Genomic DNA, 20,189 nt, shown 5'->3' with positions numbered 1-20,189 from the left:
AAAGTTTACTTTCTCATGGATATAAGCTAATCCATCCAGAATCTCTCGAAAAAGCCTCCAGAGTCTGACGGTGTCTCGATACAGTCCCTGGTCAATGGTGTCTCGTAAAGTGCTCTTCTCACAGTACTCCATCTATATACAGACAAACCAGGAGAATTTGATTACACAACAGTTTTAAGTGAAGGAGTATAACTGCAATTTACATAATCCTCCATTTTAAAACGTGTACCATGGGTTTTAGACGGTTAGGGGAAAGACTTGGTTTTCTACACTGAAAAAGAAACCAACAGTATTAAAAAATACCTTGGGGGGAAATATGCATACTCTTGGCACTCCAACATAACCATTTTTAATTTTTTATATTATTGCTCATTTTAAAATATGACTTGTTTAAAATACTTATCACAATTAACATAAAAAACTGAGAATGTAGTAAAATTTTATTTATTGTTTTACAAGATCGCTTCCAAACCCAAATTTACAAGGAGGGTTAGTTAACCTAATTATATCATTAGCTTTTCTTACATTAAACACAAATGACCTTCAAGTTTAGAGCAAAATATTATAAATATTAAAACATTCAAGTCTTCTTGGGACAGTGACATAGGGGCTCTGTCTCACCCCTTCTTGAGTGTATTCACATATCAGAAAACAGTGCAACATGACTTAAATCTTAAATCAACATGCACCATTTGATTTATGAAACTAGCCTATATGCTTCAACTAGTGCCAGAGTTGAGATTTCTCATGAAGGTTTTATTGTTTTTAAAGAGAGGAAGACCAGCCTTTGTTCTATCATCTTCGGAATAACTGTCAGTAAACTCTGGTTCACCCTCTGGGCCTCACAAGGCCCCCTCTGATGCCCACACCGTGATCCTGATGCATGTCAGATCCACCTCCTTTGTGTACTTCTATCTCATTCTAATTGTGTAGAAGGTAATGGAATATAATAGAGGATAAACAGTGGTTTGGGGGACCAATGCTTTATTATCTGTGTAAGTGGTACCTCAAAGACATTTATGTTACGGAATACCTAAAACCAGCTCCAACTCCAGGAAAGCAAATACCTAATTCATCTCATTCAAAATGCTGTAACTTGTCTGAGGGTTCCTTTTTCTGCCCAGTTCTGTATCTCACATTTAAAGATCTGCCTGCTTGCAGTTATGACTGAAATACTAACAGTGACCCACAGTCCTGTTCACTTGGGGCAGAGGAAAGACTTCTTTGTTTTTTTTTGTTGTTGTTGTTGTTTGTTTTTTAGATAGAGTTTCACTCTTGTTGCCCAAGCTGGAGTGCAATGATGCAATCTCGGCTCACTGCAACCTCCGCTTCCTGGGTTCAAGTGATTCTCCTGCCTCAGCCTCCTGAGTAGCTGGGATTACAGGAGCGCACCACCATGCCTGGCTAATTTTTTGTATTTTTAGTAGTAATGGGGTTTCACTATGTTAGCCAGACTGGTCTCAAACTCCTGACCTCAGGTGATCCACCCGCCTCGGCCTCCCAAAGTGCTGGGATTGCAGGCGTAAGCCACCGTGCCCGGCCAACTTGTTTTATGGCCACTCCTCTACTGGCAGAGCCCACTCACCCCCATTTAGGATGTTGTTGCTCTGGCAGGTAGGCAGGCCAAAGCCCAGACTTCTCAGTCATGCCCCATTGGAACTGGCTTGCCTGTGCACTGGCCTCCAGAGGTTCCTGGTCAAGCCACTTTGCCTAAAGTCACCTTGGTGTTACTTTTGCATGTACAGGCATGTGTGCACATCATATCTTACTTGTCCAGATTCAGGTGGTTAGGCAAAGTAGAGCTTCTGTGCTCATGCAGTCTAGCACTTATGGAACTGAGATATGGTTCTAAGTACTTCACATGTTATTTATTCTTTACAAGTCTATAAGAACTACTATTATATAATTTATAGATGGGGAAACTGAGGCACAAGATGCTGAAGAACCTTGCCCGAGTTCATGCAGTCCTAACAGGTGGATCCAGGATGTGAACTTACATAGCCTGAGCCCAGAGCTGCCCTGTGGCTGCTCCTGACATGTGGCAGGAAAGCATGAGTTCAAGGCTGGGGAAAAGGGCCTCCATATGGTAATCCGCTCGGCCAATTAATCTTTGGTAGTGGCAGTAAGCCCTCCTCTGTCCATTATCTTGTTCTAATACCCTGAAACAGGCCCACCCGCCACTACTGGGTGTTGCTGTGTCACCTAACTACACACCACGACCTCACCTGGATGTATAGGTAGTGCACAGCCTCAGTCGTCACTGATGGCTCACTTTCATGGCAGCCATTCTTTTCATTGCAATCTTCATCCTAACCCAAGAGGAACACACAATAACTCAAAATGGAGGCCAAAATTAAGCAAAATCATCACCATCATTAAGTATTTGTGCCCACCCCCAACACAGGGCCACCCGGTTGCCTTAGGGAGAAGTCAGTGAGCAGAACATAACCACTGTCCTTAGAAGCTCACAGCATTTGGCTGTGAATCCTGGTCTTTTTTGGGTTGGTAGGCTATTAATTACTGCCTCAATTTCAGAACTTGTTATTGGTCTATTCAGGGATTCAACTTCTTCCTGGTTTAGTCTTGGGAGGGTATATGTGTCCAGGAATTTACACATTTCTTCTAGATTTTCTAGTTTATTTGTGTAGAGGTGTTTATGGTATTCTCTGATGGTAGTTAGAAAAGCTGGTGCCATTCCTTTTAAAACTATTCCAAGCAATAGAAAAAGAGGGACTCCTCCCTTTTTTATGAGTCCAGCATCATCCTGATACCAAAACCTGTCAGAGACACAACAAAAAAAGAAAATTTCAGGCCAATGTCCCTGATGAACATCGATGCAAAAATCCTCAATAAAATACTGGCAAACTGAATCCAGCAGCACATTAAAAAGCTTATCCACCACGATCAAGTCAGCTTCATCCCTGGGATGCAAGGCTGGTTCAATATACAGAAATGAATAAACATAATCCATCACATAAACAGAACCAATGACAAAAACCATATGATTATCTCAATAGATGCAGAAAAGGCCTTTGATAAAATTCAACACCCCTTCATGCTAAAAACACTCAATAAACTAGGTATTGATGGAACGTATCTCAAAATAATAAGAGCTATTTATGACAGACCTACAGCCAGTATCATATGGAATGGGCAAAAGCTGGAAGCATTCCCTTTGAAAATCGGCACAAGACAAGGATGCCCTCTCTCACCACTCCTATTCAACATAGTGTTGGAAGTTCAGGCCAGGGCAATCAGGCAAGAGAAAGAAATAAAGGGTATTAAAATAGAAAGAGAGGAAGTCAAATTATCTCTGCTTGCAGAAGACTTAACTGTATATTTAGAAAACCCCATTGTCTCAGCCCCAAACTCCTTAAGCTGATAAGCAACTTCAGCAAAGTCTCAGGATACAAAATCAATGTGCAAAAATCACAAGCATTCCTATACACCAATAATAGACAAACAGAGAACCAAATCATGAGTGAATTCCCATTCACAATTGCTATAAAGAGAATAAAATATCTAGGAACACAGCTTACAAGGGATGTGAAGGACCTCTTCAAGGAGAACTACAAACCACTGCTCAAGGAAATAAAAGAGGACACAAACAAATGGAAAAACATTCCATGCTCATGGATAGGAAGAAACAATACTGTGAAAATGGCCACACTGCCCAAAGTAATTTATAGATTCAATGCTACTCCCATCAAACTACCATTGACTTTCTTCACAGAATTAGAAAAAGCTACTTTAAATTTTATATGGGACCAAAAAAGAGCCCGTATAGCCAAGACAATCCTAAGTAAAAAGAATAAAACTGGAGGCATCATGCTACCTGACTTCAAACTATACTACAAGGCTACAGTAACCAAAACAGCTTGGTACTGGTACCAAAACAGCGTGGTACTGGTACTAAAACAGAAATATAGACCAGTGGAACAGAACAGAGGCCTCAGAAATAATACCACACATCTGCAACCATCTGATCTTTGACAAACCTGACAAAAACAAGCAATGGGGAAAGGATTCCCTATTTAATAAATGGTGTTGGGAAAACTGGCTAGCCATATGCAGAAAGCTGAAACTAAATCCCTTCCTTACACCTTATACAAAAATTAACTCAAGATGGATTAAAGACTTAAATGTAAGACCTAAAACCATGAAAATCCTAGAAGAAAACCTAGGCAACACCATTCAGGACACAGGCATGGGAAAAGACTTCATGACTAAAACACCAAAAGCAATGGCAATAAAAGCCAAAATTGACAAATGGGATCTAATTAAACTGAAGAGCCTCTGCACAGCAAAAGAAACTATCATTAGAGTGAACAGGCAACCTACAGAATGGGAGAAAATTTTTGCAATCTGTCCATCTGACAAAGGGCTAATATCCAGGCCGGGCGCGGTGGCTCATGCCTGTAATTCCAGCAATTTGGAAGGCCGAGGCAGTCGGTTCACCTGAGGTAGGGCGTATGAGACCAGCCTGACCAACAAGGAGAAACCCCTTCTCTACCAAAAATACAAAATTAGCTGGGCATGGTGGCGCATGCCTGTAATCCCAGCTATTTGGGAGGCTGAGGCAGGAGAATCGCTTGAACCCAGGAGGTGCAGGTTGTGGTGAGCTGAGATCGTGCTATTGCACTCCACCCTGGGCAACAAGAGCAAAACTCAGTCTCAAAAAAAAAAAAAAAAAAAAAAAAGGCTAATATCCAGAATCTACAAGGAACTTAAACAAATTTACAAGAAAAAAACAACTCCATCAAAAAGTGGGCAAAAGATATAAACAGACACTTTTCAAAAGAAGACATTTATGCAGCCAACAAACACATGAAAAAAAGCTCATCGTCACTGGTCGTCATTAGAGAAATGCAAATCAAAACCACAATGAGATACTATCTCACTCCAGTTAGAATGGTGATCATTAAAAAGTCAGGAAACAACAGATGCTGGGGAGGATGTGGAGAAATAGGAATGCTTTCACACTACTGATGGGAGTGTAAATTAGTTCAACCATTGTGGAAGACAGTGTGGCGATTCCTCAAGGATCTAGAACTAGAAATACCATTTGACCCAGCCATCCCATTACTGGGTATATACCCAAAGGATTATAAATCATTCTGCTATAAAGACACGTGCACACGTATGTTTACTGCGGCACTATTCACAATAGCGAAGACTTGGAATCAACCCAAATGTCCATCAATGATAGACTGGATAAAGAAAATGTGGCACATATATACTATGGAATACTATGCAGCCATAAAAAAAGAACGAGTTCATGTCCTTTGCAGGGACATGGATGAAGCTGCAAACTATTATTCTCACTAACACAGGAACAGAAAACCAAACACTGCATGTTCTCACCTGTAAGTGGGAGTTGAACAATGAGAACATATGGGCACAAGGAGGGGAACATCACACACTGGGGCCTGCCTGTTGGGGGGTGGGGAGCTAGGGGAGGGATAAGCTTTGGGAGAAATACCTAATGTAGATGACAAGTTAATGGGTGCAGCAAACCACCATGGCACATGTATACCTATGTAACAAAACTGCATGTTCTGCATATGTATCCCAGAACTTAAGTGTAATTAAAAAAAGAAAAGAAAAGAAAAAGGAAAAAAAAGAAGCTCACAGCATTATTGAAAATTTGCTATTTCCAGTATCCTCTGTGTGGTTTACAGGTCTGTTGCTACACAGAACAATGATACAGTAAACAGAAAATAGGCAGGTATTAAACAGAAAAACTCCTTGTCAAGTCAATTCTTTCTTACCGCTGATAACCATCTATGGCTAAGAAGGTCAGAATGCATACAGGCTAATATTTGAAGGGTTTAGTTTTACTGGAATTCCATATTTTTTGGTGGTAGGCTTATTTCAGAAACAGAAGACTAGAAATCCACCTTTAGCTAAAACAATTTAAAAGTGATGGCTGGGCGCGGTGGCTCACGCCTGTAATCCCAGCACTTTGGGAGGCCGAGGAGGGCGGATCACGAGGTCAGGAGATCGAGACCACCCTGGCTAACACGGTGAAACCCCGTCTCTATTAAAAATACAAAAAATTAGCCAGGCATGGTGGTGGGCGCCTTTAGTCCCAGCTACTCGGGAGGCTGAGGCAGGAGAATGGCGTGAACCCAGGAGGCGGAGCTTGCAGTGAGCCGAGATCGTGCCACTGCACTCCAGCCTGGGTGATGAGTGAGACTCTGTCTCAAAAAAAAAAAAAAAAAAAAAAGTGACCACATTATCAAAGGGCACACTGCCCTCAGAGGTACATGCTTGAAGAAAATGCCCTCAGCTGCCGCTTACAGTGAATGACCCTCTAGGACACTTCCCATACCATTACTCTGTTTGTCCCCAACAGCTAATTTTCTTTCTCATACATGATACTTTTCTTAAAAAAGTCTTTTTCCCTCAATAGATGTATTTGAATACTTATAACCCCATGTGCAGAAAAAGTATTAGTTAGTATTTGACCATTTCTGATTTATAATTTTTTTCTGAGGAAGAATTTTTTTGAACTTTTTCCTTTATCAAAGAAAAAAAAAAGCTCTGCTCTGGTAACAATCAGGTTCTACTCCTAAATCATTTATGGATGCTGGGGATTATCTGTATTACAGTGTTAAACTTTTGGGGGCTTCTACCCATCAATTAGGATGCCCATGGATGCTGCCCTTAACTGAGCAAAACCAGGATTTGGTGCCCCTGTAATAATTATGTGCATAACAAATGCTAACACCAAACATTAACTTTGGTTTTAGCAGTAGTTCAGACTTTTGTTTTTTGAGACAGAGTTTCGCTCGTCACCCAGGCTGGAGTGCAATGACGTGATCTGGGCTCACTGTAACCTCTGCCTCCTGAGTTCAAGCAATTCTCCGGCCTCAGCCTCCTGAGTAGCTGGGATTACAGGTGCCCGCCACCATGCCTGGCTAATTTTTGTATTTTTAGTAGAGATGGGGTTTCACCATGTTGGCCAGGCCGGTCTCAAACTCTTGACCTCAGGTGATCCACCTGCCTTGGCATCCCAAAGTGCTGGGATTACAGGTGTGAGCCACTGCAGCCAACGTAGTTTATTTATGCTATTATTCCTGGTTTAAATTTATAACTAATAAATTTTTATTAGTAGTGATTTAATTGACAAGGAAAGTACTTATCAAAAAACACACTGGCTAATACTCAGATCTCCTTCAAATACATTGAACTGCTTATTTAAGAGTCTACACTTAGACTTTTCTTTACTATGAATAAACCCTTGTAACTGCTGGTAATTATATTTTTATTACTGGTAATAAAGTCATTGCAGGCTAGGCATGGTGGCTCACACCTGTAATGGCAGCACTTTGGGAGGCTGAGGCAGGAGGATCATTTGAGCCCAGGAGTTCTAGGCTGCAGTGAGCTAGGATTGCACCACTGCACTCCAGCATGGGTGACAGATGGAGACCCTGCCTCTTAAAATAATAATAGTAATAAAGTTGTTGCATTCAGTCCCCAATAGTAGAATAATTCCCCACAGCCACAACTGACTGACCTAGTAGTTTTTGGTGACCTCCCTCACTGGGCTAATCAGCACTTGATCAGAAGTCCAGGTTAGTATGTGAGGCCAGGAGTCCTATTATTGTGTTAGCAACTATTTCAAAAATTACTGCCTTTAGAAAAAACAACCTCAAGCTCTATTTGTATTCACAATTGACATCTGGATTGGGTTTATGTTTGATGCATTGTTTGGAAAATTTGCAATACAAACTGGCATAAGAATTACTTATTCTGATGATGTACTTTTATGTACTTTTTATTAGAAAGTAGAACTAATTATAGATTTTCAGCTTGATGGATTTTCAGTTTTTTCTGAAGAATTTTCTTTACCGTTAGTCTTCAAATTGGATACCATTGTGCACTGTTATACTTCAGAGAAAGGGTAAGCATACGTCTATTTCAGTTCCTATGAGGTAGCTGTAACCCTTAAAAATGAAATGTTAACTCTAGGGTACATTTGACGTTGAAAGAATAGTTAGGAAATAACTTCGTTTTGATGGGGTCATGATTAAGAAATGATATATCAGTTTTATTTATGGAATTGTTTTATAGTGCATACAAATCAGCGATTAGCCAGCAAATATTTTTCTTTGAGCTTATGAAAGCTCTGTATTCTTTTGCCTTCAATCTGTTGTCTTCAAAACAAACAAAAAAGAGCTTCTTGCGCCTTCCCCTCCCCTCTTTTCTTCCTTTTTCTTTTTGCTTGTATGCACAAGATAGGACTTATTTCGTAAGAAACAAAATGTCAGTATTTTCTTAAGCCGTGATGTGAAACCAACATGGCAGAGAACACTAAATTTTGGTCCCATGGCTGAAACTTGAGACTGACTAAAAGTAATGCCTGTGAAACTTGGTATCTATCTGGGATGGCCATTTGATTTCTAAGAGGAATTTTGTATACTCCACAGAACTCCTATCTATAGTAAAATTGATTTTCAGTTTTAAATGTGGGCAAAAAGACATTTTCTCCAAGATTTCAAAACTAATTCTTATTTTTAAATGGTTTACCAAAATTTGTCAGTACATTTTACATGTAGAAGCATTTTAAAAATAATTTCTAGCAAGCACTTGACAAGTTCCCCTCTTTGAATAAAATAATTTCTCATAATTAAGCAGCAGAAGATCTATCTTTACAAAGTATGAGGGACGCCAGATGTTGATAAACTTACTCTTTCTTAATCTGGACAAAGTAAACTTAACAGATTTTTCTGATGAGCATGTTTTATGAATCTTCCATTGTGCTCCATTCTATCACATGTGCATTTTTCATGTTAAACTGCAATTACTTAATCTCTTCCCCTATCCTTCTAAATTAATTTTCTGAAGTTGGAGTGTAGTCTTTTCCCCCTTAGGCTATGCATTAATCAAAGCTTTCTTTTCACCATGATTTTATAATGTCTAGTACACAATATTTCTACTTCCCACATCTTTGCTTTACACAGTCACCTTGCCCTTCCTCCCACCACCTAAGAAAAAAGATGGTCATACTAACAGGTGAAGTGTATAAGGTGTCTGTGTGTTTTGTGTAGCTTCAGAGCTACATTGAAATTATCAGGCACAGACTTAGTCTTGTCATTTTGTTTACACATTGGGGAAAACAAATCAGTTTATTAAACGTTTCATGTAACTGCACCCAAGTTTTGTCAACCTGGAAACTTGGATCTTTTCTGTGTAGTGACTTTTTAATTATAGTTTTCACAACCTGGAGATCAGACTGTTGCTTTCGCATGATGTATGTAGTGTCTCACGACTGAAGTTTGCTTTGTTTTATAGTATCTGTACTCGTATTTTTCAAGAGCTATTTTGTCAACAGATGATGTATTTCTCCATTGAAAACACAACTAAAAAAAAGCACAATCTCAAAAAAAAATTATGAGATTTTTTGTGATTTTTTTGTTTGTTTAGCTTATCAGCTATCATTAGTGTTAGTATATTTTATGTGTGGCCCAAGACAATTCTTCTTCTACCAGTGTAGCCAAGGGAAGACAAAAGCTTGGACACCCCTGCATTACAGGATCATGATACACAGTGTGAAAACACTGTTCTAGAGGATGGTCTATGAAAATAAGGAATCAAGATTAATTGATGTGGGACAGACCAAGGTAACTCCATGATGAGGTAACTCCATAAATGCAAATCTAGTTCATTAATTTGCATTCAATTCTTATCCCCAACCATATAAAGTTTCCCAAACCCTTAGAAAACTGTTTTCATCACATACAAAAATGCAGTGTCTCAACTGACTCCTCTCTTCTAAAAGGAGGTATGTTTTACTATGTGGATAAATAAAGAAGGTCTATAAATAAACACAGGTAGAATATATTTTAAATGAATAATCATCTTTTAAAATTTATGGTTTCTATATCTGAATATCAGATTAAAGCCTTAATACTTTACCTAAGGTTTATGACATCAGATGTCAATTATATCACGAATAAAATGATATAATTTCCATTCATATATATACCTGATTCTGACTTTTACTGTTCTCATCTTCATTGTCAAAGATAATATCACTTTCAGAATCTGAAGCAGGCCTGAAAAAGGGAAACAGAAATACTAAAGGAACAGAAATCCCTATTATCATTATAAACATGGACACTTTTAAATACTAGAAAGCGCAAGAGGCTACAGACATCACACCATGAGCCCACAGGCATCAATGTATACTCTACACTGTGCTTTGTACTTGCTATTATGCAAAACACAGAACCCTTGATTTAATAAAAATTAGCCAGATTAAGTTTCCTCAAAAAATTTAATAGCGAAGAGTAATCACAAACTGTATCTACTGGATAAAATAAAACAAAATCATGAAAGTAAACATCCAGGGTGGATTCTGAGAAGCATAAAATTTAGGATCATAATTATTGGTTTGGTACCTTTGGGGGCTGCAGTTGGCACTGTATCAAGACTCCAAATTAGTTCTTAAATGTTTCACAGGGTTGCAAGCCCTTATCCAAAGGAATGTCCTATGAGAAATTCTATTCAATGTATAGATGAGGTATTGGATTTTCCTTTTTCCAGGGCTTGGATTTTGGAGATCTTTTGAAAAGAGCGGGAAAAAAAATCCTTTAGATTAGGGGTCCCAAACCTCCAGGCCACGGACAGGTACAAGTCCACTGCCTGTTAGGGCCGCACAGCCGGAGGTGAGCGAGCATTAAGGCCTGACCTCCACCTCCTGTCAGATCAGCAGCCGCATTAGATTCTCATAGGAGCGCAAACACTATTGTGAACTGTGCACACGAGGGATCCAGGTTGTGCGCTTTTTCATCAGGCATTATGAGACTCTAATGCCTGATGATGTAAGGTGGAACAGTTTCATCCCGAAACTATTCCCCTAACACCCGTCTGTGGAAAAATTGTCTTCTATGAAACCAGTCCCTGGTGCCTAAAAACGCTGGGGACCGCTCCTTTAGATTGCATTTGGTTACTCTCTAAAAGTGGTGGTTTTGTTTTGTTTTGTTCTGTTTTTTTGTTTTTGTTTTTAAACATGGTCAACACGTCTGGATTTCTAAATGAATCCCCTTTTCCCTGGCTTGGACTTGGTGGGGATTAATGTTGGGGGGCATTCGCTGGCCCGGGAGGCGGATATTGCAGCCAAGGACGCGCCACTGACCTCCAGCCTGGGTGACAGAGCAAGACCCTATCTCAAAAAAGGAAAGAAAGAAAAGAAGGAAAGAAGGAAGGAAGGAAATGAAAGGAAAAAGGAAAGAAAAAATAAAGAAAGAAAGGAAACTAGGGGGCGCATCAGAGGCAGCTGGTCCGCGCCGTGCGCTTACAGGAAGGACTGGGAGAAGACGCCACCGTGCTCGTCCTCGTCGTCGTCCTCGTCATCGCTGGAGCCCGGGCCGGTGGCGGGGAAACGGGCACTGGCCGAGCGCTCGCCCGAAGTGCTCCACTCCACCGAGCTGCTGAGGATGGGTGGCGGCGCGGCGGCCTCTACGCTGTCCAGACCGTCTGTGTCGCTCACCGGCTGCCCGCGTGCAGCTCGGTCATCCTTGGCCAGGGGCCCGGAGTCCGGGGGCGGCGTCCCCGGTCCCGCCGGCCGCTCGTGCCGCTCGATCCAGGCATTGTAGTAGCGCACAATGTTCTCATGGTGCAGCCGTGACAGCAGTGTCACTTCGCCCTTGATCCTGCGGAACTGCCGGCTGGCCGGGTTGATGGGGATGCGCTTCACTGCGTAGCAGCAGCCGTCCAACTTGTTCTGCACCTGCAGCACAGCCAGGGGAAGGTCAGCCGCTCGGAGCCTTGCACAAACAGGCATTTGCACTGCACCCCATCCCCTCCCAAGGAAAGCGTGAAGTTCTAAATGAGTCCCACAGCTACAGTCAAGAACCACATGCCTGAAATTCTTAAACTGAAGAAAGCTTTGACTGCCACAAAATTCAGAAAACAGCCCACCCGACTCTAGACGTATTTAGCTTGCTGGGAGACCCTGGGGAAAACATAATCTCCATTTTAATAATTAATTTTACTCACAGTTACCTCCCTGCTTTTCCAATGTATCTACTATCTAAATTTCTAAGTGTCTTGATTTTAAGATTAAAAATTATTTTCTAAAGTCAGTGTAAAGTTTCAGATGATTTTAGTTTCTCTCTGATTTTTTTTTTACACTTAAAGTCACTAAAAACAAATTAAACACCAAAAATATTAACAGACCTGAAAACAAAGGTTAATTCCTTGATTTTTAAAGCCGTGTGAACTTGGGAAAATTACTTAATTTCCTTGAGACTCAATTTTCTTATCTTTAAAATGGCATTTATACCATTTCCACTACCCCAAATGGTGACTGTAAAGCACTTGTATCAAGGCCTCACAGAGAAAGGTGCTTAGCTTAGTCAATAACAGCTATTGCTATTAACACAATCACTGCCCATTGATTTTGTTATGTAACTAAGATGATGTATACTGAAACCAGAACAATACAATTAACAACACAGTAAAATAATAAGAAAGCAAGAAAACGTTGCAAAGGCAAGTCCTCCCATCCTACATAGAGGCATCCTTATGCCAGGCAGTTTCACTATGTAATTGGGGTGACTGAAGTAACTTTTACAGAGTCTTATTCACTGAAACCTTGTAGTCCCATCCGTGCAGGTCAACTGAGGTGATATACTCTAGAAAAGCAAATGCCACGTGGCCATGGGTGGCAGGAGAAATTAGTTGATTACAAAACACAAAACAGAATATCATTCTCTTGTTTGGCTCACAAGTTTCAATTAAACTAATAAAAGTCTAAGTGAAGTCCTGGGAATAAGGGAGTACTACAAAATTGAGTTTCAGATTATCTTTTTTTGTATGGAAATACTGACAAGAACACACACTTTGTAGTACAACAGAGGTGGGTCTGAATGCTGGTTTTATCTCTCTTAGTAGAGTGTGTCATCTCAGGCAAAGGACATAACCTTCTCTGAGCTTCAGTTCCCTCATCTAGGGAATGAGGATCATACCCATCTCGTAAGAATGTCCTGAGATTTAAAGACAAGGTTTGTAAACCACCTGGCACACAATCTGAAATATGGCAGGTGCTCCAAAAAATGATAGCCCTGTGTTCTTTTACTGCCACATTAATAGGGAAGAGGACAGTGTAGGGCGGGAGGTGGGGATCTTGGCATTGCCTTTCAATCTCCTGTCTCAGTACACATCATATACGAACTGGGTTGGGGATAAAGCTTGCTATACTGGAAACCCCTAGGAATTCATTTACTGAAGTGAAAAGGTGCAGAAACAGTAATGGGTCCAACTGCTAATGAATGCCAGATCACTGGGCAGGCTGCCCTACTCTGACACAGAAGCACAGAGGTAGGAGGTGAGGGCTGTGGATTCTCATAGGGAGAAACTACTGGAAACCGTGGGGGCTTAAGTTACTCAGATGTTTTTGTTATATGAGCTTGCCTATCATTATTAAGTACTTGTAAAGAGATGAAATTTGTTACTATTCTACGGTCAAGAATTTAAAATAGAATGAAGTTAAAGGATTTGATCAAAATGATATTGTGTTAAAGGGACAGTATACGCTTCAATCATCCCCTCCTCTTAGACACAATTATGATCTTTCTGATCAGGACATCTGTCTTGCTTGTCTGTCTTTTACCACAGGAAAACTAATTTAATTCCTTTTTTAGTGTAAAAGTTTTTCTACAGTAACAGTAATGCTTCCTAATGATACTCTCAGAATCCTTAACAGACAATATACTCAGTTGATAGTGGGTTACCTTCGTATGTGAAAGATGACATGTACTGTATATGGACTTAATACAATGATCTGGGTCTCCTAATTTACAAAGAAATACTTCTATTATATAAAAACAGCTGAAACCTCTTTCTACAAGGGGCAGATAATAAAAAAAGTCACCCAAATAGACTAGAACGAAGAAAGGAAGACCCAACAACAGTGTACCTTAATAATACATAGCTACTTTCCTGTCCCAATAACAGCTGGAAAATAAAAGCCATCGAGACCTGCTGGGGCCATCTCCCAGTTTGAAGTCCATCTCTCTTCTAACCTTAGAACCTTTTTATCTACAGCAACTCTAACAGCAAACAGGAGAAAAAAAGAACAATGTTCTTTCTGAACCAAAGCACACAAAAATGTTCTTTCTGTGGAGGTCTTGATTCCACTTGAAGTGCTGTTATAACCATGTGTGTTTCATGTTAATGCTCCACATAAAGCAAGGAAAGAGGAGTGGGACAATTCTCAACTGTGTCCAGCATAACTTAAATAAAACCTTTAACTCCAGGAAGGTGAGGATGAGCATAGTATCCAACAGCCATATTCACTTCCCTCCCCACTCCCAAAATAAAAGTCAAGTCCATGAGTCTTTGTGGAAATGGAACAGAGAAGGAGCTCTAAAGGGGACTGGGAATGACTCTGTACCACACCTTGATGACAGCTCCAAAAGCTCCTTTACCAAGAAGTTGTAATTCTTCAAACTCAATGAAGTATCGGGAAAACTGTCTCTGTGTCTCACTAAAGAAGGCAGCGCTGGGTAGCCGGTTGCTAGGAATAACAGTCTCAACATAATCTTGTCCTCCAGAATCTGAGATAAAACAGGGAGTAAGAGGCACATGAGGCACTGGAAATTTAGGAAGAGCTACATAGCCAACAATGATGGAAGCCCTGGAAGAAGAGCTCCAACCAGTAGTTTGAAAAATTACCTCTTACCTGAGTGGCCTTTTAAAACTTTTCCTCACCTTGCCCTCCTTAAAGTAGGCAGAAATATATAATTAGCCCAAGTTTACAGGTGGGGGATTATATAGAATAAGTGACTTAACTATAGAGCTAGAACCAAAACTCAGGTCTCATGATCCATCCCAATCTCTACCGAGGTTCCTTAATCTCAGGTGCAGCAGGAAAAATCTAGTTACATGGCACTATGGGTGACTAAACACTACAAGAGACTACAGCAATGGACATTCATTCCATCAGTAGAGACTAGAAAAATCAGGGTGGCAAAACAGTCCCATGCACATGGCACACATCAAACTAATGGATTTAGTTCAGAATAAAAGACGTAAAATAACACATGCAGCCCCTTCCAGTTTTTGGTTTATGTATACTTTCAAAATAATTTAATGTCAAACAGGATACCAAATAAAGAAAGGTAACAGACTCACCTTCAGGACTTTGTTCCACTAGAGGCATTTTTGGCTGGGGATTTATAAAGCTGTGTTTCAACAACTGCTGGGGACTCCATCTTTCCTTGTCATCCAAGCACACACATCTCGGTGAGAGGGAAGGAAGAATCTTAGCATCACAAACAATCAGTGCTAAACTAGTTAATCCAAGGCATTAACTATGGGTTTATTTTTTAAAGATACACATTATAGAATTCATGTTACTCAAAGACCAGAATGTACTCTCATAGGTGAATTTAAATTAATAAACATTCCTGCAGGATTTACATGCTATGCGACAGGCTGGGTACAAGAGGCAAATCAAAAAAAGGCATCTCTAGATGCAGAAGACTTACCCTCATGGAACAATTTTTTAAAAGTCTAAGGTAGCACAAGTAGGCTATAAATTTTCACCTCGATTAACAGTTTAATGCCTTGTCATGCCAAACTAAGCCTTTCCGGGAACCGGTTATAAATAAAGCTTTCGAAAGACAAAGCAAATCAGAGAGTTGGTGCAGCAGAGTGGCTCAGTATGACGAGCTTTAGATGAAGCCTGCTCATTACAGGATGAAGCAAGTTGGAAACATTTAGGGAAGGCTTTTTTAAAGTCCCATATTCTATTACATACTTTTTTAAAAAATTGGTTTATGCTTTTTTTTTTTTTTTGAAATAGGGTCTTGCCGTATCACCCAGGCTGCAGTGCAGTGGTGTGATCTCAGCTCACTCCAACTTCTGCCTCCCGGGCTCAAGCAATCCTCCCATCTCAGCAGCTGGGACTACAGGCAGGCACCACCAGGCCTGGCTAATTTTTATATTTTTTGTAGAGATAGGGTTTCACCACACTGCCCAGGCTGGTCTCCAACTCCTGAGCTCAAACAATCTGCCTGCCTCGGCCTCCCAAAGTGCTGGGATTACAGGCATGAGCCACCGTGCCTGGCCTCATATACTTTCTTTTAATCTTCATTCCTTGAACCCATTAACTTACTGTTTAATGGTGTAATAGACAATTCTTATTTTGTTTTTTAATGAAGAAAAACAAGCCATACCTTTAACCCAGGGCTTCTCAAAGTGGGGTCCCTGGCCAGTAGCATCAGTATCCCCTAAAAAATGTTAGAAATACAAATTCTACTACACCCCTGACCTAGTAAATCAGCATCTCTGGGGGTTTGGACAGTGATCTGTGCTTTAACAAGAGCTCCAAATGATTTCAATGCAAGCTAAAGTCTAAGTAGTTAAACTGTAACTGATTTAAGCTGGCCTTTTTTTTTTAATTTTAATTTTTTTTTTGAGATAAGGTTTTGCTCTGTCACCCAAGCTGGAAAGCAGTGTTGCGATCATCACTCATGGCAGCCTCGAACTCCTAGACTCAAAGCATCCTCTTGCCTCAGCCTCCTGAGTAACTGGGACTACAGGCATGTACCACCATGCTGGAATGTTTTATTTATTTATTTTCATTTTATTTTATTATGAGACGGAGTCTTGCTCTCTTGCCCAGGCTGGAGTGCAGTGGCACTATCTTGGCTCACTGCAACCTGCAACCTCTACCTCCCAGGTTCAAGCGATTCTCCTGCTTCAGGCTCTCAAGTAGCTGGGATTACAGGTGAGTGCCACCATGCCTGGCTAATTTTTGTCTTTTTAGTAGATATGGGGTTTTGCCATGTTGGCCAGGCTGGCCTTGAACTCCTGACCTCAAGTGATCTGCCTGCCTCAGCCTCCGAAAGTGCTGGGATTACAGGTGTGAGGTATCATGGCCTGCTGTGCTGGAATACTTAAAAAAGTAGAGATGAGGTCTTACTATGTTGCCCAGGCAGGTCTTGAACTCCTGGGCTCAAGAGATCCTCTCACCTAGGCCTCCTGCAATGCTGGGATTACAGGCATGAACCCCCATGCCAAGCTACTTTCATTACAACGGCCCAAGTAGTACAACTTGGTAGCACTTGACCTATAATTAAAACAATATACTTAAAAGAATCAACTGTCGTTGTGAGTTCTGGACTTAAAAATCTATACATATAAAGTGGTGACAGCAACTATCATAAATGGTAACTTTTTTTTATGTTGCAGCAGTAAAAAGCAAGGTACTCCTAATTTCATAGCTTGAACAGGCAAAAAAATTCTAATAAAACCATTTGTATAAGACACCGTATTTTCCTTTAAATTTAAAATTAATTTTTAATTATATAATTAAAACATATATACCTTCTCCTTGCAAATATTAAAACATTACTGATAATGATAAAGCCTTTGACCAACCTCCCCTTCCAATTCTTTCTTCCACTTAGGGTGTCTCATTGTAGAGATTTTTCTATGCATTTATACACATAAACATACAACCATCCAAACAAAATAGTATTGTTTTTTGATTTTTTAAGCAATATCATCTTGTATATATTATTCTTCAGCTTGCTTTTTTCATTCCACCATGTGTCTTGGAGCTCTTTCTAAGCCAGTACTTAAAGATTTTTTTTAAACTTCTGTATAGGCGTGGACCTACCAGAATTTATTTACACATTCTCCTACTGTTAAGATTATTTCCAATTTTTCACATTTTCACAAAATGCTGCAATGAGCATCCCTATATATGCCCTGTTGGGTTTCTGAAGTGCATTATCAACTGTAACTCAACTGTGACATAAATGCTATTGACTTGAAAGTAAATCTGGATCAGAAAAATGTTACAGCCTACCTAGAATGCACAGTATTTTTAAGAGATTTATAGCCACCAAGATCTCACTTTAAAAATGAACTTCTCTGAATCAATAATTTTGGCAACAGGGTAGCCGTATATAGAAAAGGTTCAGCTTTGAACAAAAAGGGATAAAATGCCTGGCAACACCCACATTTCTTCATAGTTCTCACTACTGAGGATGGTGATGAAAACCAGCACTGACTCAGTCTGGGCCAAGTGCCAGGCACTTTATGGGTGTTAACTAATTTAATCCTCACAACCACCTCATGAGGTAGGCAGTGCTATCATCCCAGCTTCACAGAGGAGGAAACGCAGGGCAGGGGGTTAATTCACTCAGCCAGTAGGACATAGAGGTGAGACCTGAACCCAGATGTTTTGACTCCAGAGTCTTACCCATCACAGAGGCTGATCTGAAACAAAATCTTGCTCCAAAGGGTGTTCACTAATATGTAAAAATATAACTACAAATGGAAGGTTGCTGTTTTCATTCTTTGTGAATGGCATTTTTCTTTTGTTAACCAGGGCTGGACAGCAAAGTTCATAAAAACAGTTCTTGGCAGCTCCTTAACCAAGCACAGTCTATCAAACCACTCCAGGGAGAGAAGTATACAAAACAGTCTAAAGAAAAATCTTGTTAAAAGAATAAGAAGGCCATGCGCTGTGGCTCACGCCTGTAATCCCAGCACTTTGGGAGGCCGAGGTGGGCGGATCACGAGGTCAGGAGATTGAGACCATCCTGGCTAACACGGTGAAACCCTATCTCTACTAAAAATACAAAACATTAGCCGGGCTTAGTAGCGGGCGCCTGTAGACCCAGCTACTCAGGAGGCTGAGGCAGGAGAATGGCGTGAACCTGGGAGGCGGAGCTTGCAGGAAGCTGAGATCGTACCACTGCACTCCAGCCCGGGCGACACAGCCAGACTCCATCTCAAAAAAAAAAAAAAAAAAAAAAAAAAGAATAAGAAATTGTGCTGATCTCAAGTTTAAAACTGACAGAGCATACAGCTATTTAAGAGGAGGACTAGGAAAGTTTCAGCTACCAAGCCCACTCATTTTGCTACTAAACGGGAAAGGAAAGGTACTTCTACTTAAACCTCCCAGTACTGTTTTTAACAACACATGATGCTATTGCTAACCTTGACTAAATTACTCTTCATCAATGAAGAAGGCAGAACACTAAAGGTGACATTTTGAAGATGGAAATGAAACTTTCCATCTGTGATTCTATCATCATATTTGTCATTTTGGCCAACCTCATTGTTAGGGTGCATTTAAATAAATATTTTTAAAGCTCCATTGCATTAAAAAGATACCATAAAGGATTTCTTTAGAAATCTTAATATTTTCATATACTTTAAGGAGAGAAACCAACATAAAGAATCAAAGTTGGCCCCTTTCCACAACTGTATGTATGTGTGTGTGTATATATATATATATATATAATATTCACTTTACACAAAAACAATCTCATTCAAACACAGGTGCAGCTACTTTCACATCTGTAATGGTAAGACCATCAGTGACAGAGCATAACAATGTAAACCAGGCCAACTGGCTACTGGGATAGATGGAATAGGGAAAGAAATGTGAAGGGTAAAAGAAATGTTGCAAATGGAAGAAGTGAATAAAAGCAAATGATTGGGAAAAAGAAGGTAAAAAACAAAGAGTGTCAGAAAGGGAAGAAACCAGCCCAGGTCAACTCCTGCAGGACAGCTGGACCAGAGGAGCATCTGGAAAAATCCAGACTGAAGGGATCTTATCTCCCATTTAACAGAAACTGAGAGAACTTAGCTCTGGCTTGGACTGAAAACAGAGGCAGAACTAAATTAGAAAACACTTAAGTGAAGGACCTGGACAAACATGTTAGGCCTGAGGAAACATCTCAAGAAAGGTTCTCCCAAATTGGATAAAACTTGGCTTTGTAATTAAACATGCACCTGTGATTTACAGGTATTGAAACTCCTCTGGCTAGACTAAGGAAGTTATTTGCATTCTACAACTTAAATGAATGAGACAGCCAATGAAGAATGATTAAGAAGCACAAGGGGCAGAATCTCACTCCCAAAGCTGTTTTTGAATACGGAGCCTCGTCTTTGACCCTTTAGGAACCAGAGCAAAGGTCAGTATTTGGAATACCTAGGGCATTTCTCACCATAACAACCTCTATTGACTTCCAAGAGTATCCCATCAGTACCCCAAAAGGAGTTTGAAAATCAAGTGTGAATTCCAAGTGAATTTCAGAGAATGTGGTAGTTAAGAGAATCACCAACCTACATGAGAAAACAGAACATATGAGACTAGGACAGGATTGGGAGAGCAAAGAATGAAGTCCTGTTCCTCACTTCTCAGCTTC

The 20,189-nt window shown here is 40.3% G+C and overlaps 1 protein-coding gene across 1 annotated transcript in view; it reads right to left on the bottom strand.

Annotated features, from left to right (window-relative positions):
* EIF2AK4 (eukaryotic translation initiation factor 2 alpha kinase 4) overlaps window positions 1–20,189 on the bottom strand; it is a 101,440-nt gene that overhangs the window by 47,383 nt on the left and 33,868 nt on the right. The window contains exons 10-15 of the mRNA XM_019010832.4: window positions 15,148–15,254; window positions 14,413–14,570; window positions 11,310–11,740; window positions 9,995–10,064; window positions 2,226–2,309; window positions 10–132 (exon numbers count right to left, since the gene is read on the bottom strand). Of these exons, the coding sequence (XP_018866377.3) occupies window positions 10–132; window positions 2,226–2,309; window positions 9,995–10,064; window positions 11,310–11,740; window positions 14,413–14,570; window positions 15,148–15,254 (973 nt within the window). The remainder of the gene's footprint in view (window positions 1–9; window positions 133–2,225; window positions 2,310–9,994; window positions 10,065–11,309; window positions 11,741–14,412; window positions 14,571–15,147; window positions 15,255–20,189) is intronic.

The sequence above is a fragment of the Gorilla gorilla genome, chromosome 16 (assembly GCF_029281585.2).
Source record: "Gorilla gorilla gorilla isolate KB3781 chromosome 16, NHGRI_mGorGor1-v2.1_pri, whole genome shotgun sequence".
Classification (NCBI taxonomy): Eukaryota; Metazoa; Chordata; class Mammalia; order Primates; family Hominidae; genus Gorilla; species Gorilla gorilla.
Note: the sequence above shows the minus strand (reverse complement) of the source record. Positions and strands in the feature narration are given on the sequence as shown.